This window comes from Eretmochelys imbricata, chromosome 2 (genome assembly GCF_965152235.1).
Source record: "Eretmochelys imbricata isolate rEreImb1 chromosome 2, rEreImb1.hap1, whole genome shotgun sequence".
Lineage (NCBI taxonomy): Eukaryota > Metazoa > Chordata > Testudines > Cheloniidae > Eretmochelys > Eretmochelys imbricata.
In genome coordinates, this window is record NC_135573.1 from 1701530 (window position 1) to 1718687 (window position 17158).

General features: G+C 68.2%; 1 protein-coding gene across 1 annotated transcript in view; it reads right to left on the bottom strand.

Moving 5' to 3' along the window:
* The window catches only part of OPLAH (5-oxoprolinase, ATP-hydrolysing), a 50504-nt gene extending 33687 nt beyond the window's left edge, over window positions 1–16817 (bottom strand). Inside the window, exons 1-12 of the mRNA XM_077808796.1 lie at window positions 16644–16817; window positions 15513–15704; window positions 12078–12192; window positions 11665–11788; window positions 11140–11335; window positions 10566–10731; window positions 10161–10299; window positions 8198–8265; window positions 7849–8117; window positions 7129–7241; window positions 4184–4354; window positions 2481–2618 (exon numbers count right to left, since the gene is read on the bottom strand). Coding sequence (XP_077664922.1) covers window positions 2481–2618; window positions 4184–4354; window positions 7129–7241; window positions 7849–8117; window positions 8198–8265; window positions 10161–10299; window positions 10566–10731; window positions 11140–11335; window positions 11665–11788; window positions 12078–12192; window positions 15513–15704; window positions 16644–16817 — 1865 coding nt within the window. The remainder of the gene's footprint in view (window positions 1–2480; window positions 2619–4183; window positions 4355–7128; window positions 7242–7848; window positions 8118–8197; window positions 8266–10160; window positions 10300–10565; window positions 10732–11139; window positions 11336–11664; window positions 11789–12077; window positions 12193–15512; window positions 15705–16643) is intronic.
* Window positions 16818–17158: the final 341 nt, after the last annotated feature.

Consider the following 17158-nt stretch of genomic DNA (forward strand, 5'->3'; position numbering starts at 1 on the left):
CTTTTTCACTAGGAGGGTGGTGAAACACTGGAATGCGTTGCCTAGGGAGGTGGTGGAATCTCCTTCCTTAGAAGTTTTTAAGATCAGGCTTGACAAAGCCCTGGCTGGGATGATTTAATTGGGGATGGGTCCTGCTTTTGAGCAGGGGGTTGGACTAGATGACCTCCTGAGGTCCCTTCCAACCCTGATATTCTATGATTCTATGATTCAATCCCCAGCGAAATCATCCCAGGAGAGCTGGCTATATTTTAAAGAATCCTTATTGAGGTTGCAGAAACAAACCATCCCTATGTGGAGAAAGAATAGTAAATATGGCAGGCGACCAGCTTGGCTTAACAGTGAAATCCTTGCTGATCTTGAACACAAAAAAGAAGCTTACAAGAAGTGGAAGATTGGACAAATGACCAGGGAAGAGTATAAAAATATTGCTCAGGCTTGCAGGAGTGATATCAGGAAGGCCAAATCACACCTGGAGTTGCAGCTAGCAAGAGATGTTGAGAGTAACAAGAAGGGTTTCTTCAGGTACAAGAAGAAAGTCAAGGAAAGTGTGGGCCCCTCACTGAATGGCGGAGGCAACCTAGTGACAGAGGATGTGGAAAAAGCGAATGTTCTCAATGCTTTTTTTGCCTCTGTCTTCACGAACAAGGTCAGCTCCCAGACCACTGCACTGGGCAGCACAGCATGGGGAGAAGGTGACCAGCCCTCTGTGGAGAAAGAAGTGGTTCGGGACTATTTAGAAAAGCTGGACGAGCACAAGTCCATGAGGCCAGATGCGCTGCAACCGAGGGTGCTAAAGGAGTTGGCGGATGTGATTGCAGAGCCATTGGCCATTATCTTTGAAAATTCATGGCGATCCGGGGAAGTCCCGGATGACTGGAAAAAGGCTAATGTAGTGCCCATCTTTAAAAAAGGGAAGAAGGAGGATCCTGGGAACTACAGGCCAGTCAGCCTCACCTCAGTCCCTGGAAAAATCATGGAGCAGGTCCTCAAGGAATCAATTCTGAAGCACTTACACGAGAGGAAAGTGATCAGGAACAGTCAGCATGGATTCACCAAGGGCAATTCATGCCTGACTAATCTAATTGCCTTCTATGACGAGATAACTGGCTCTGTGGATGAGGGGAAAGCTGTGGACATGTTGTTCCTTGACTTTAGCAAAGCTTTTGACACAGTCTCCCACAGTATTCTTGCCAGTAAGTTAAAAGAAGTATGGGCTGGATGAATGGACCATAAGGTGGATAGAAAGTTGGCTAGATCATCGGGCTCAACGGGTAGTGATCAATGGCTCCATGTCTAGTTGGCAGCCGGTATCAAGTGGAGTGCCCCAAGGGTTGGTCCTGAGGCCAGTTTTGTTCAATATCTTCATAAATGATCTGGAGGATGGTGTGGATTGCACCCTCAGCAAGTTTGCAGATGACACTAAACTGGGAGGAGAGGTAGATATGCTGGAGGGGAGGGATAGGATACAGAGGGACCTAGACAAATTGGAGGATTGGGCCAAAAGAAATCTGATGAGGTTCAACAAGGACAAGGGCAGAGTCCTGCACTTAGGACGGAAGAATCCCATGCACCGCTACAGACTAGGGACCGAATGGCTCGGCAGCAGTTCTGCAGAAAAGGACCTAGGGGTTACAGTGGACGAGAAGCTGGATAGGAGTTAACAGTGTGCCCTTGTTGCCAAGAAGGCCAATGGCATTTTGGGCTGTATAAGTAGGGGCATTGCCAGCAGATCGAGGGACGTGATCGTTCCCTTCTATTTGACACTGGTGAGGCCTCATCTGGTGTACTGTGTCCAGTTTTGGGCCCCACACTACAAGAAGGATGTGGAAAAATTGGAAAGAGTCCAGAGGAGGGCAACAAAAATGATTAGGGGACTGGAACACATGACTTATGAGGAGAGACTGAGGGAACTGGGATCGTTTAGTCTGCGGAAGAGAAGAATGAGGGGGGATTTGATAGCTGCTTTCAACTACCTGAAAGGGGGTTCCAAAGAGGATGGATCTAGACTGTTCTCAGTGGTAGCAGATGACAGAACGAGGAGTAATGGTCTCAAGTTGCAGTGGGGGAGGTCTAGGTTGGATATTCGGAAACACTATTTCACTAGGAGGGTGGTAAAACTCTGGAATGCGTTGCCTAGGGAGGTGGTGGAATCTCCTTCCATAGAGGTTTTTAAGGTCAGGCGTGACAAAGCCCTGGCTGGGATGATTTAGTCAGGGATTGGTCCTGCTTTGAGCAGGGGGTTGGACTAGATACCTCCTGAGGTCCCTTCCGACCCTGATCTTCTAGGATTCTGTGATTAAGCCCTGGGCCCTCAGGATCGTGCCATGGTGCACATCAGTCGTTCTGGGAGAAGCACAGGGCAGCAACTCCTCCCCCCAGGGCCTAGGCAGGCCCCTGCCCGAAGGGATGGCAGCCGCAGCCCCAATGCTGCCAGGGGGAAGGAGAGGCCCAGGCCCCTGCGTGGGGCAAGGGACACCCACCTGCTGGAGAAGGCGGCGCGGAAGTCCCCGGCCCGGCAGGAATCGGACGTGGCCGGGTGCCCCTTGGCCGAGCACATGAGGGCACAGTCTGTGCGCTCATAGCGCAGGTGCAGGAAGGGTTCCGTGCGGATCTGAGACCTGGGTGGGGAGGGAGAGGTTAGCTGGGGGGGGGGGGTTCTAGACAGAGAGCCCACCCGCCTGCTGCGTCTTAGAGAGCCCCCCCGCCCCCCCTGAAAGCTCCCCCGCCCCCCCGAGAGCCCGTCCCTCTGCCAGAGAGCCCGCCCGCCCCCCTGAAAGCTTCCCCACCCCCCCGAGAGCCCGTCCCCCCGCCAGAGAGCCCGCCCGCCCCCCCGAGAGCCCGTCCCCCTGCCAGAGAGCCCGCCCGCCCCGCCGAGAGCTCCCCTGCCCGAGAGCTCCCCCGCCCCCCCGAGAGCCCCACCCCCCCGAGAGCCCGTCCCCCTGCCAGAGAGCCCGCCCGCCCCGCCGAGAGCTCCCCTGCCCGAGAGCCCGCCCGCCCCCCCGAGAGCTCCCCCGCCCCCCCGAGAGCCCGTCCCCCCGCCAGAGAGCCCGCCCGCCCCCCTGAAAGCTCCCCCGCCCCCCGAGAGCTCCCCCGCCCCCCCGAGAGCCCGTCCCCCCGCCAGAGAGCCCGCCCGCCCCCCTGAAAGCTCCCCCACCCCCCCGAGAGCCCGTCCCCCCGCCAGAGAGCCCGCCCGCCCCCCCGAGAGCTCCCCCGTCCCCCTGCCAAAGAGCCCGCCCGCCCCCCCGAGAGCTCCCCTGCCCGAGAGCCCACCCGCCCCCCCGAGAGCTCCCCCGCCCCCTCGAGAGCCCGTCCCCCCGCCAGAGAGCCCCGCCCGCCCCCCCCGAGAGCTCCCCCGCCCGAGAGCCCGCCCGCCCCCCCGAGAGCTCCCTCGTCCCCCCCGCCAGAGAGCCCCGCCCGCCCCCCCGAGAGCTCCCCTGCCCGAGAGCCCGCCCGCCCCCCCGAGAGCTCCCCCGCCCGCCAGAGAGCCCCGCCCGCCCCCCCGAGAGCTCCCCCCCCCAAGAGCCCGTCCCCCCGCCAGAGAGCTCCGCCCGCCCCCCCGAGAGCCCGTCCCCCCGCCAGAGAGCCCCGCCCGCCCCCCCGAGAGCCCGTCCCCCCGCGAGCTCCCCCGTCCCCCTGCCAGAGAGCCCGTCCGCCCCCCCGAGAGCTCCCCTGCCCGAGAGACCACCCGCCCCCCCCGAGAGCTCCCCCGCCCCCTCGAGAGCCCGTCCCCCCGCCAGAGAGCCCCGCCCGCCCCCCCGAGAGCTCCCTCGTCCCCCCGCCAGAGAGCCCCGCCCGCCCCCCCGAGAGCTCCCCCGCCCCCCCGAGAGCCCGTCCCCCCGCCAGAGAGCCCCGCCCGCCCCCCCGAGAGCTCCCCCCCCCCGAGAGCCCGTCCCCCCGCCAGAGAGCTCCGCCCGCCCCCCCGAGAGCCCGTCCCCCCGCCAGAGAGCCCCGCCCGCCCCCCCGAGAGCCCGCCTGCCTGCTGAGTGCTAGAGAGCCCATCTGCCCACCCCCCAAGAGCCCGCCCGGAGAAAGCAGTGGGAGGTGCTGCTGCAAACCCCGGGGCGGAGGGTGACGGGCCCCTCCTGATCCCTGCAGCACCCAGTGCTTCCTCCTCGGGGCGTCCAGCCGGCAGCACCCCAGCTCCAGACCCCGGTGGGCAGCCCTGGGCCAGTGGGGCGGGTACCTGGGGAAGCCCTGGGCCTGCAGGGCCCGCACACACTTGGTCTCCAGCGCCGCCAGGCGCTCGTCCAGCTGGGCATAGGCCTGGGGCCCGTAGTGCAGGGAGCAGGGCTCCTGGGCCTCGTGCACCACGTCCGCCAGGGCCAGGCCGTAGGCCGACAGGATCCCGCTGTGCCTGCAAGGAGACCCGGCGTGAGGGCTCCAGCTCGGTCCTCAGGGCAACGCGGCGGGGGGCACCCTGAGCCGGGCAGAGCGGCCCCTGGCCGGTCCCAGGGCGCGGGTCCAGCTACGCAGGAACCACGGGCTCCCCCCGTCCCCCCACTCCCAGCGCCCATCCCAGCTCCCCCCAGGTTCCCACGCTCAGTGCCCGGCCCAGCTCCCCCCGTCTCCCCACTCCCAGCGCCCGGCCCTTCTCCCCCCGTCCCCCCACTCCCAGCGCCCGGCCCAGCTCCCCCCAGGTTCCCACGCTCAGTGCCCGGCCCAGCTCCCCCCGTCTCCCCACTCCCAGCGCCCGGCCCTTCTCCCCCTGTCCCCCCACTCCCAGCGCCCGGCCCAGCTCCCCCCAGGTTCCCACGCTCAGTGCCCGGCCCAGCTCCCCCCGTCTCCCCACTCCCAGCGCCCGGCCCTTCTCCCCCTGTCCCCCCACTCCCAGCGCCCGGCCCAGCTCCCCCCAGGTTCCCACGCTCAGTGCCCGGCCCAGCTCCCCCCGTCTCCCCACTCCCAGCGCCCGGCCCTTCTCCCCCCGTCCCCCCACTCCCAGCGCCCGTCCCAGCTCCCCCCAGGTTCCCACGCTCAGTGCCCGGCCCAGCTCCCCCCGTCTCCCCACTCCCAGCGCCCGGCCCTTCTCCCCCTGTCCCCCCACTCCCAGCGCCCGGCCCAGCTCCCCCCAGGTTCCCACGCTCAGTGCCCGGCCCAGCTCCCCCCGTCTCCCCACTCCCAGCGCCCGGCCCTTCTCCCCCTGTCCCCCCACTCCCAGCGCCCGGCCCAGCTCCCCCCAGGTTCCCACGCTCAGTGCCCGGCCCAGCTCCCCCCATCTCCCCACTCCCAGCGCCCGGCCCTTCTCCCCCCGTCCCCCCACTCCCAGCGCCCGGCCCAGCTCCCCCCAGGTTCCCACGCTCAGTGCCCGGCCCAGCTCCCCCCGTCTCCCCACTCCCAGCGCCCGGCCCTTCTCCCCCTGTCCCCCCACTCCCAGCGCCCGGCCCAGCTCCCCCCAGGTTCCCACGCTCAGTGCCCGGCCCAGCTCCCCCCATCTCCCCACTCCCAGCGCCCGGCCCTTCTCCCCCCGTCCCCCCACTCCCAGCGCCCGTCCCAGCTCCCCCCAGGTTCCCACGCTCAGTGCCCGGCCCAGCTCCCCCCGTCTCCCCACTCCCAGCGCCCGGCCCTTCTCCCCCCGTCCCCCCACTCCCAGCGCCCGGCCCAGCTCCCCCCAGGTTCCCACGCTCAGTGCCCGGCCCAGCTCCCCCCGTCCCCCCACTCCCAGCGCCCGGCCCTTCTCCCCCCGTCCCCCCCACTCCCAGCGCCCGGCCCAGCTTCCCCTACCCCCAGCACCCAGCCCTGCTCCCCCCACTCCCAGCGCCCGTCCCAGCTCCCCCCGTCCCCCCACTCCCAGCGCCCGGCCCTTCTCCCCCCGTCCCCCCACTCCCAGCGCCCATCCCAGCTCCCCCCAGGTTCCCACGCTCAGTGCCCGGCCCAGCTCCCCCCGTCTCCCCACTCCCAGCGCCCGGCCCTTCTCCCCCCGTCCCCCCACTCCCAGCGCCCGTCCCAGCTCCTCCCAGGTTCCCACGCTCAGTGCCCGGCCCAGCTCCCCCCGTCCCCCCACTCCCAGCGCCCATCCCAGCTCCCCCCAGGTTCCCACGCTCAGTGCCCGGCCCAGCTCCCCCCGTCCCCCCACTCCCAGCGCCCGGCCCTTCTCCCCCCGTCCCCCCACTCCCAGCGCCCGGCCCAGCTTCCCCTACCCCCAGCACCCAGCCCTGCTCCCCCCACTCCCAGCACCCGGCCCAGTTCCCCCCAGGTTCCCCCGCTCAGTGCCCAGCCCAGCTCCCCGCATCCCCCCATTCCCAGCGCCCGGCCCTTCTCCCCCCGTCCCCCCACTCCCAGCGCCCGGCCCCTTCTCCCTCCGTCCCGCCCCCTCCCAGAGCCCAGCCCTGCTTCTCTTACTCCCAGCGCCCGGCCCTGCTCCCCCCAGGTTCCCCCGCTCAGTGCCCAGCCCAGCTCACCCCATCCCCCCATTCCCAGCGCCCGGCCCTTCTCCCCCCGTCCCCCCACTCCCAGCACCCGTCCCAGCTCCCCCTGTCACCCCACTCCCAGCGCCCGGCCCAGTTCCCCCCAGGTTCCCCCACTCAGTGCCCAGCCCAGCTCCCCCCATCCCCCCATTCCCAGCGCCCAGCCCTTCTCCCTCCATCCCGCCCCCTCCCAGAGCCCAGCCCTGCTTCTCTTACTCCCAGCGCCCGGCCCTGCTCCCCCCAGGTTCCCCTGCTCAGTGCCCAGCCCAGCTCCCCCCGTCCCCCCACTCCCAGCGCCCGGCCCTTCTCCCCCCGTCCCCCCACTCCCAGCGCCCGGCCCAGCTTCCCCTACCCCCAGCACCCAGCTCTGCTCCCCCCGTCCCCCCACTCCCAGCGCCCAGCCCTTCTCCCCCCGTCCCCCCACTCCCAGCGCCCGGCCCAGCTCCCCCCGTCCCCCCGCTCAGTGCCCGGCCCAGCTTCCCCCGTCCCCCCGCTCAGTGCCCGGCCCAGCTCCCCTCGTCCCCCCACTCCCAGCACCCGGCCCAGCTCCCCCTGTCCCCCACTCCCAGCACCCGGCCCTGCTTCCCCCATCCCCCCACTCCCAGTGCCCGGCCCTGCTCCCCCCACTCCCAGCGCCCAGCCCAGCTCCCCCCATCCCCCCACTCCCAGCGCCCAGCTTCCCCCAGCCCCCCACTCCCAGCGCCTGCCCCAGCTCCCCGATACGTACTTGTGAATGAACACCCTCTTCATGCCCAGCGCACGGGCAATGGCGCAGGCGTGCTGCCCTCCTGCGCCCCCGAAGCAGGCCAGCACGTGGCGCGAGGTATCGTGGCCCCTCGCCTACCAGAACCAGAGGAAGCGTCACCCACAGGGACATCAAACCGAGCCCCCCCGCCCCGGCTCAGGGACCCAACCCCTCCCCCGGCAAACAGAGGCCCCCTGCCCAGGCGAGACCCAGGGAACCAACCCCCCCGGGGAACAGAGCTCCCCGCCCCGGAGCAGACCCAGGGAACCAACCCCTCCCCGCCCCCACCCCCAGGAACTGAGCCCCCCTGGCAAGAGCCAGGAACCACCCCCACCCCCGGCCAGGGAACTGAGAGCGAGCCCCAGGAAACCTTCCCCACCCCCAGGAACAAGTCCTGGGGAACCTTCTCTCTCCCGCAGGCAGGATGGGGCTGCACTTGGCCAGAGTCACCAGCCTGGCCTGAGCCTTCCCCTGGGCTCAGCACTGCGCGTAACACCGGGGAGCGCCGGGGCCCCCGGCAGAGCCAGGAGCTGTCCATGCACAGCCCCTGGCTCTGCTCCCAGTGCTGGCAGGGGAGCAGGCGTGGGGGACTCCTGGGCATTTTCCCGGGGTGGGGGGAGATGCCCTGCCAGCTCCGCGGAGACGAGGGGGCAGATGTCACCATCCTGGGGCTGATGGGCTGCAGCACTGCCCTGCCCCTACCTGGGTCAGGGAGCGGATGGGCCGGCACATGGCCTCGTTGGCCACCTGGATGAAGCCCATGGCCACCTCCTCCACAGTGAGAGAGGGGTGGGGGCCCGGCGCCTGGCTGGCCAGGAAGGCATTCACGCGGGCAGTGAGCTCCTGGAAGCCCTGCAGGGCGGCCTCCCGCGAGAGCGGCTGGTCCTCACCCGGCCCAAAGATGTGGGGGAAGTAATGGGGCAGCAGGCGGCCCAGACAAAGGTTGGCATCAGTCACTGTCAGGGGCCCCCCTGCAAAGACAAGGGGGTCAGTCGCTGCCACTCGCCAGCCCACCCAGACACGCCCCGGCACAGCAGAGCCCCGGCCTCACCCTTCCTGTAGGAGGCGGGGCCAGGATGGGCCCCCGCGGACTCAGGACCAACCACAAACAGCCCGGACCTGGTGGGGAGAGAAGGAGGAGGCGTTACTGCAGCACGGCCCCGGGCAGGCACGGGAGCCCCATGCAGCGGCATCGCCCCGCAGTTTGGGGCAGGGAGTGAAGGAGAACCCTGTGCCCAGCTGAGGGCACATGGGCAAGAGGAAGGAAAAGAGTGACCTAGATCAGACCCAGGCAGGGACAGTGCGGGTCACGCGCCAGCCCCGGGAAGTACCAGGAGATCTCCAATGAACACAAAGGGTCAGGAGCCCCGTTACATGCCCCTAGCGCCAGGCTGGGGCATCGGGGTCAGACCCAGGGGAGAGCGCCCCCCCCCCCCCCCGGCAGCACCCCCCCCAGCACCAGGCCGGGGCATCAGGGTCAGACCCAGGGGAGAGCGCCCCCTACTGAGCCCCCCCCGCCTGGCAGCACACGGCCCTAGTGCCACGCTGGGATATTGGGACAGACCCAGGGGAGAGCGCCCCCTACTGGGCCCCCTACTGGGCCCCCCCCCGGGCAGCTCACGCCCCTAGCGCCAGGCTGGGGCATCGGGGTCAGACCCAGGGGAGAGCGCCCCCTACTGAGGCCCGCCCAGCAGCACACACCCCTAGCGCCAGGCTGGGGCATCGGGGTCAGACCCAGGGGAGAGCGCCCCCTATTTAGCCCCCCCCCCGGCAGCACACGCCCCTAGCGCCAAGGCTGGGGCATCAGGGTCAGACCCAGGGGAGAGCACCCCCTACTGAGCCCCCCCCCCCGGCAGCACACGCCCCTAGCGCCAGGCTGGGGCATCGGGGACAGACCCGGGGGAGAGCGCCCCCTACTGAGCCCCCCCCGCCCGGCAGCACACGGCCCTAGCACCAGGCTGGGGCATCGGGGTCAGACCCGGGGGAGAGCGCCCCCTACTGAGCCCCCCCCCGGCAGCACACGGCCCTAGTGCCAGGCTGGGGCATCGGGGTCAGACCCGGGGGAGAGCGGCCCCTACTGAGCCCCCCCCCCGCCCGGCAGCACATGCCCCTAGCGCCAGGCTGGGGCATCGGGGTCAGACCCGGGGGAGAGCGCCCCCTACTGAGCCCCCCCCGCCCAGCAGCACACGCCCCTAGCACCAGGCTGGGGCATCGGGGTCAGACCCGGGGGAGAGCGCCCCCTACTGAGCCCCACCCCGCCCGGCAGCACACAGCCCTAGCACCAGGCTGGGGCATCGGGGTCAGACCCGGGGGAGAGCGCCCCCTACTGAGCCCCCCCCAGCCAGCAGCACACGCCCCTAGCGCCAGGCTGGGGCATCGGGGTCAGACCCAGGGGAGAGCGCCCCCTACTGAGCCCCCCCCCGGCAGCACACGCCCCTAGCACCAGGCTGGGGATTGGGGTCTGCGCTGACGCAGGGGAGAGCGCCCCCTTTTGGGGGGAAATGGGGTGCAGCACTGCTCCCAGCAGTAGCCGAGCGTATGTAGGTCTCAGAGCTGCCCTGACACTGCTTAGCCGTGGGGAGGGGAGAAGGAGCCGGGACGGGGCTGGAACCAGGCCGGCTCTGCTGCGAGCCACGAGTGGCCGATGTCCAGGGGCCGGATGCTGAAGCTCAGACAAGCACAGCCCCTCGGGCCAGGAACGTCAGAGCGCAAGGCCCAAACAGTCCCTTGAGCAGCAGGCGAAGCACCCCCAGAGCCAGCCCAGAGTGCCCTTGCCATTCGGCTCCCAGCCCCAACCCCGCACTCGGGGGCCCTCTGGAGTGGGTGCCACTGAGGGCTGTGGGAGGCTCACCCCCTTTGTAAGAGGAGTCAGGGGGCCACAGCAGCAGGACTGGCTGTTCGAGCCCCCCCAAGCCAGCCGGGGTCCCTGAACCCCACCGCTGGGGGAAGGCTCCCCAGGAGCGGCAGGCCAGGGAAGGGGCTGTGCGGGGGCACGGCCGCAGGCAGGCACCCACCGGAAGAAGAGCATGGAGCCGCCGCCGGCCGCCACGGTGTTGATGTCCAGCTGGGGGGCCTGGATGCTGATCCCAGCCGTGGTCGCCTCGAAGACATGCTCGTACTCGCCGGCGTAGCGGCTGACATCCGTCGAGGTGCCTGCGGGAGTCACAGCTCAGCCGCTTGCCCCAGGCCCCAGCCAGGGCCTGGCTCCGGGCTGGCTCCATGCAGCCGGCACCATCCCCAGGGCCTGCAGCCTGCCCGGGGCAGGGCAACATCCCAGCTTCCCCGCCCGCCCTCCCAGCGCCGGGCCTCACCTGCCCTGGGGGAGTCCATCTGGGGGAGCCAGCGTCCCCCTGCCATGTGCAAAGGAGCTCAGACCCTCCCCAGTCACAGGGAGAGACCCCCCTGCATGCCGCACCCACCTCCCATGTCAAAGCCGATCACAGGCTGCCTGTCCTCCTGGCTGTAGGTGGTGATCGCGTAGCCCACAACGCCGCCAGCGGGGCCAGACAGGATGGCCCGGGAGCCACTGAACTGCCCCATGGGGGTCAGGCCCCCGTCGGAGCGCATGAAGAGCACCTGGGTGTCCTGCAGAGGGAGCCAGAGAGAGCAGGTGAGCCTGGGGCCAGGTGGGATGAGGGGCCCTGCATGGACCGAGGGCAGGAGGCAGAACGGGAACCAGGGTCCCCAGCCAGGTTCACAAGGCCAGCAGAACCGGGACGGGCCCTGGGACAGAGCTGGAGCCAGGTGAGGGGCTCTGGGACGTGCCCCAGGCAGGGAGAGGGCCCTGGCATGGGGACACGGACCAGGCACAGAAGAGGGGAGCAGATGAGTCCATGTGGAGGAGCGGGGGTGGCCGTGTGGGGAGGCGAGAAGAGCCACGTCTGCCTGGGTCGGTGGGGCAGCGCCAGGGGGCTGTTCAGGGCAACGCCCGCCCAGCCGCTGGGGCAGTCAGGGCATGGCAGGCCCCTGGAGGCGATGTGCCGCCATGCTCACCCGGAGTTGCTGGGTGAAGCTGGCGCAGAAGCCATCGAGGTAGCGGCGAATGCAGGGGGTCAGGTAGGCATCGGCACAGGCGGTGTACCCGCGTGGCACCACCCGCACCATGGGCATCACCGAGGATGACAGAGACACGTGCTGGAAGCCCAGCTCCTGGGCCAGTGCCCCCACTTGCTGCTCATGGGCTGGCCAGCTGCCAGGGAGAAAGAGAAGAGTCAGGGGACTGGGGAGAGCCGTGGGGCTGGGGCTGCCCCAGCCATACGGCAATCAGCGGGGCGCCAGTTTCCCCAGAGCAAGGCACCCCCACCCAAAGCCAGACAGGAGAGTCCCCAGCCCCCTGGGGCAGGGCCATGCTAGCAGCTGAGCAGGGGCGCTGGTGGGCACCAAGCCGGGTGCAGTGCCCAGCGTGGGGGTGCACAAGGCTGACCTGTTCCCCAGGTTTTGGAGGTGCAGGCTCCAGCCCCGACTGGCTCTGAGCACCGCGAGTGGGGTGGGGCCCAGCGCCCCCCCGGAGGAACTCACGCATAGGAGTGCAGGAGCACCACGGCCAGGCTCCGGATCCCCTGCGCCAGCAGCCGCTGCAGGTCTCTCCGCAGCGCGGCCAGGTCCACGGGGCGCTGCACCACCAGCGAATCCCCCACCACGCCTGGGGAGGGGATGGAGCCACGGTAGAGGGGCCCACGCCTGCAAACCACATCCCCAATCCTGCTTCCCCCCCACCCCCCCGCAGAGGCCATGGGGCAGAGGGACAGAGAGCAGGGGGCAATGTGGGGAGGGGACTGGCTGAGGACAGGGAGCGTGGGGGAGGGGAGGGGTAATTGGGGAGACACCAAAGGGACACGAGCTGAACCCCCTCCATGGCGCTGCTCTGGGTACGCAGCGGGCCGGGTCCAGCCGGCCCTGACCTCCCCCTTCGCCTGGCTCCAAACACCAACCTGGGAGCACCTGGCCGGGGTCGGCCCCGGGGAGCTGGCAGCTGGCGTGGTGCAGGATCAGCCGCTCGTCCACCTCGACCACCTCCTCATACAGCACCTCGGGCATTGCCACCTCCTGGGGACCCGACAGAGGGCCCGGTCACTGCCAGGCTGGGGGGCTGGAGTGTGGAGACCAGCCCTAGGGCAGGGCCAGTCGCACGCGCCCCCGCATGGTCTGGGGCAGACCCAGGGATTGGCTCTTGTCCCGCCCACCCCCAGGTGGCCGCCAGGGCGAAGTGGCTGGGGGGCTGGGGGCTGATCCTCCCCCGCCTTGCTGCAGTTCACTCCATCACTTCTGATCCCCTGCTGCCATCCCCCACCCTTCTAACCCTCGGGGGCTGGGGGGGGTGCATTGGGGTCCCCGCTCCCGGTGTGAGGTTGCTGTCTGTGCAGCCCCGCCCGCCACGTCCTGCCGCACCCCACTGACCCAGGTCTCTCTGCGCTGCCCCAGCTTCCCACAACTCCCGCCCACTGGGGTGGGCTCCCTGCCCACCACCCGCCCGCCCCAGGAGAGGGGCCAAGCCCCAGGCCCTGCTCCCGCCAGGACTCTCTGACTCAGCCCAGCCTCTGGCCTGTGAGGCCCCCCCATTCAGCCTCAGTAGCCTCATTTCCTCCCCTCTTCCAGGTGGTCCTGGAGGCGCCTCCCGCCCCGCAGACCCGGCTCCTTGCTGCAGTCAATCAGGGCCCCACCAGGAACGGCTGTGCAGGGCTCCGGGACTCTGATCGCTCTCTCCCAACATAGCGTCCCAGGGCACTGTCACACCTGGGTGAGCAAACTACAGCCCAGCCCACAAGACCCTCTGTGACGAAGCGGGACTGTTCTTAATGTTTCCTCTGAATAGTGTGGGGGTGCCTCAGTTTCCCCTAGGCAGTTCTTAAGTATCTAGGGGGTGGGATAAGGGTGTATGATCATTGCAGAGCCCTAGAGGGCAGGTGTACGCAGGGGTCTGGACACAGAGAACGGCCGACACCCTGTTTCCTGGCAGCTGATGGCCTGGGCCCTTCCCCCCTGCAAGGTGAGAGCTAAAGGGTTGGAGAACAAAGGAATCCGGTGACCTCCTGGCCCGGGAAAGGGACAAAGCCCAGGGGAGGAGAGGCTGGAGGGAGTTTCAGTTTGGGGCTGGCCGGGACATGGAGTGAAGGGCAGACGTGGTTGTCTGGCTCGCTGCCCCCCAAAATGGACCCAGCTGAGGGGTCCTGTTCTCTGCACCTACAAGCTCTGTTTTAGACCATGTTCCTGTCGTCTAATAAACCTTCTGTTTTACTGGCTGGCTGAGAGTCACGTCTGACTGCGGAGTTGGGGGGCAGGACCCTCTGGCTTCCCCAGGACCCCGCCTGAGCGGACTCGCTGTGGGATGCACACGGAGGGGCAGAGGAGGCTGAATGCTCCGAGGTCAGACCCAGGAAGGTGGAAGCCGGGTGAGCTGTGTGTCCTGCAGACAGGCTGCTCACAGAGAGGAGACTTCACCAGAGTCCTGCCGGCTTCATAGGGAGCAGTTCCAGAGCATTACCCGGGGACGCCGGGACACCCTCCTGCCCGGCCCCTGAGCTCCTGGCCTGGGAAGCTATCCCTGTTCCCCCTTCCTCAGCCTCAGCTCACTAGGCCACCGGCGCGATGCTCTGGGAGGGGGGCGGCGAGCTCCTGGGGCAGTGCAGCTGCAGAGCCCGGCCTGACCCGGTCTCTGTGCTGCGTGGCCTGGCTGCCTGACCTGGGCTCTGTGCTGCACGGTCAGTGGCTAGCTCCAGACGGGCGGCGTGGCTGCCTGTCCTGGTGCTCTGGGCGGCGCGATGAGGGGGCAGAGAGCGGGGGGTTGAATAGAGGGCAGGGGAGGTCGGGGTGGTGGGCAGGGGTGTGATAGGGGTCGGAACGGTCAGAGGGCAGGGAACAGGGGGGTTGAATGGGGGCAGGGGTCCCAGGGGTAGGCAGTCAGGAAGGAGGGGGGGGGTTGAATGGGCGGCGGGGGCATTCAGGGGCGGGGGTTCTGGGGGCAGTCAGGGGACAGAGAGGGGTGGATGGGGCAGGGGTCCCGGAGGGGTGGGCGTCAGGGGACAGGGAATGAGGGGGTTGGATGGGGCAGGAGTCCTGGGGGGGGGCCATAAGGGGGCGAGAAGCAAGGGGGGTTGGATAGGTGGCAGGAGCCGGGCCACGCCTGGCTGTTTGGGGACGCACAGCCTCCCCTATCCGGCCCTCCATACAATTTCTGAAACCCGATGCGGCCCTCAGGCCAAAAAGTTTGCCCACCCCTGGTTTAACCCCTCTTGCCCCAGAGAGGCTAAAGGCACATCTACACAGCAAAACACCCGCGGCACCATCTCAGGACCCGGGGCAGCTGCCTTGGGCCGCACTATGCCCGCTCGGGCTGCAGCCAGGCCCTGAGACCCAGCAGAGGCGGGACAGGGGGGTCTCGATTCCTAGCCTTCAGCCCAAGGCCAAACATCTACACTGTGTGGGGAGCCCGGGGGCCCGAGTCAGCTGACCAGCACCAAGGCTTGCTGCCGCGGCTGTGTTTGCTGTGTGGACGTACCCAAAGGGAGGCTCATCAGGAGGAAGTCAGTGGCTTAGTCTAGACCCTCCCATCTAGAACAGACACCAGAGCCGACAGCCAGGACACACCTGCCCTGCCCCCCCACCCCCACCCCTGGGTGCTCAGTGACGGAGGCGCCTGGACTGGGGCTCTCTGGGATGCATCGGATGCAGTGAGCTGTAGCTCACGAAAGCTCATGCTCAAATAAATTGGTTAGTCTCTAAGGTGCCACAAGTCCTCCTCTTCTTTTTCCAGAGATTAAAGGCTCAATCCAGGCCATGTACAAAGTGCAGGGGAGCCTCAGGGGAAAGCCACTGCCAGCAAGAGTTGGGAGGGTCTGTGGGGAGGGATGGAGCAGCCGCAGCTGCCACGTGGCCCCACAGCCAGCCAAGTGCAGAGAAAGGGGGGCGGGTACTGCAGCCAGAGATTAGCTGAGGAATCCAGTCCAGGCTTCTTCCAAACAATGGGCCCCTTGCACTGGGTTCCCAAGGACATCCTCTGGGTCAGTGGACAGGGCCCTCCCGAAGGGCGACTCCCCCAGGGCCTCACGTGCTGGATTCACGAGAGTGCCCCGCTGGCTGAAACAACTCAGCGTGCGCTCAAACTGTGCCAGCCAATCGCCAGGTGCAGCACATACCCCGCCCTGCCCGGCTGCCCCTGGCATGTGGGAAAGGGGCCCTGAGGGCAGTGGGGGGCTGGTTTACTCAGAGACAGAGCATGCAGGAGAATCCTGCCCAGATTCCAGATGCTCCTGGACCCAGGAGCTCCTTGCCCTGGCCACACTTGGCACCCAAGGCCATACAAAGTCATGTCAGCAGTAGCAGCCTGGCCCGGAGAGGCACACAGACAGGAGGCAGGGCTGGGGACTCACCAGATCAAAGATTCTGGGCCGAGCCTGGTTGCCGATGTGCAGGAGATCCCGGAAGCCCTTGGTGATCAGCAGGGCAATCCGCTCCCCCTTGCGCTCCAGCAGGGCGTTGGTGGCCACCGTGGTCCCCATGCGGATCCACTCTATCTGCGATGTGTCCAGGGGGTGGTCGCAGGGAAAGGGAATGCCGCATTCCTGGGGGAAGCTCCTGTCACTGTGGGGCACTCTCCTCCCACAGCCAGTAACACCCCTCCATGGAGCTCAGATCATCTCATGCCCATGAGCCCAGGAGAAGGGAGTCACTGTCCCCAGAGTGCTGATGGGGAAATTGAGGCTCAGAGGGGAAGGAACTGGTTCAAGGTGATCCAGCGAGCCAGTGGAAGAGCTGGAAACACCCCAGGAGCCTGGTTTCCCAGCCCAGGGCTCTAACCTTGGGGGCCCTTCATGAGCCATGACCCAGCCCAACCAAGGTCTCCCCTCCCTCAGGCAAAGCCAGGCCAGGCAGCACCCCCTTAGGGAGAACAGGGGGTGCTGGGCCCCCACCATGACAGATCTGTCAGGAGAGCGCCTCCCTCAGGGTGTCCCACACCGCGCCCCCTTCCTGCATCAAACCCAGCTGGGCCAGGGAGAAACGGCCACCCCCTCCCAGATGGGCCAGGCTCACTCTGCGGGGCCAGAGCCACAGGCAGGATGCGGGCTGCCTGGATGCTGCTGCGATCCTGGCAGCGGGACGTGCAAGAGACAGACAGGGCGAGAGGCTGCCCAGTCTGCTCCGGGCTATTGGGGCCAATTTGGCTGCAGCCGGGGGCAGGATGCTGGTCAGACGGCGCCCGCTCCGATCTGCTGAGGCGCATTCCTGGCCTGGGCGGTGCGCTGGGCTGACCGGGGCCTCGGGGGGGAAAGGAGCCAAACGGACCGCGGGGAGTGAACGGGCCCACTGGGGTGCTCCAGCGCAGCGTCTGCGCCCCACCATGCCCCCCGGCGCCCGGGCCAGCGCATGCAGCTGCCAGCCAGGGGGCTGGGCATCTCTGCCTCCGGAGCCCCTGGGGTCAGTGCCCCTCCTAGCCAAGACCATCCTAGGGCTGTGAACGGCTCCCCCCGGCACTGCCAGCCGCCCCGTGCCCGGCCCCTCACCTCCTGCAGGATGCGGCGGATGCCTTCCGTGGGCGCATCGCGGTAGTTGGCCGGGTCCTCGGACAGCAGCTTCATCACGCGGACGCGCCCCCCGGGGCAGCGGGCAAAGATGTCGGTGAAGGTGCCACCGCGGTCGATGGCGAACTGGAACTTGCTGGGGCTTGGCACGGCCATGGCTGGGTCCCTGCGGGGCACGGCCCGGGGGCAGCCGCAGGGGAAGTGCCGGGGTAGCCCCGGAGCCAGAGGGCCGGGCAGAGGAGAAGGAGCCGCGGGGGCACCGCACGAGCCCTGGGGTGAGCGGCCGGGTCCGGCTCCCGGTCCCCGGCTTAGCCCGGCCCAGCGCCGCTCCCCGCCCCCTGCTCCGCCCCTGCGCCGCCTGGCACCGGAGAGCCGCGGCGCGGGGCCGAGGGCTGGGCTCCTGGGGGGCTGGGCTGTGGCCTGGCCGGGGAGCCCAGGAGGCGGGGCTGGATGGGAAGGGGGCGAGGCTGGATGGGGGGAACCAGCGGGGGCGGCTG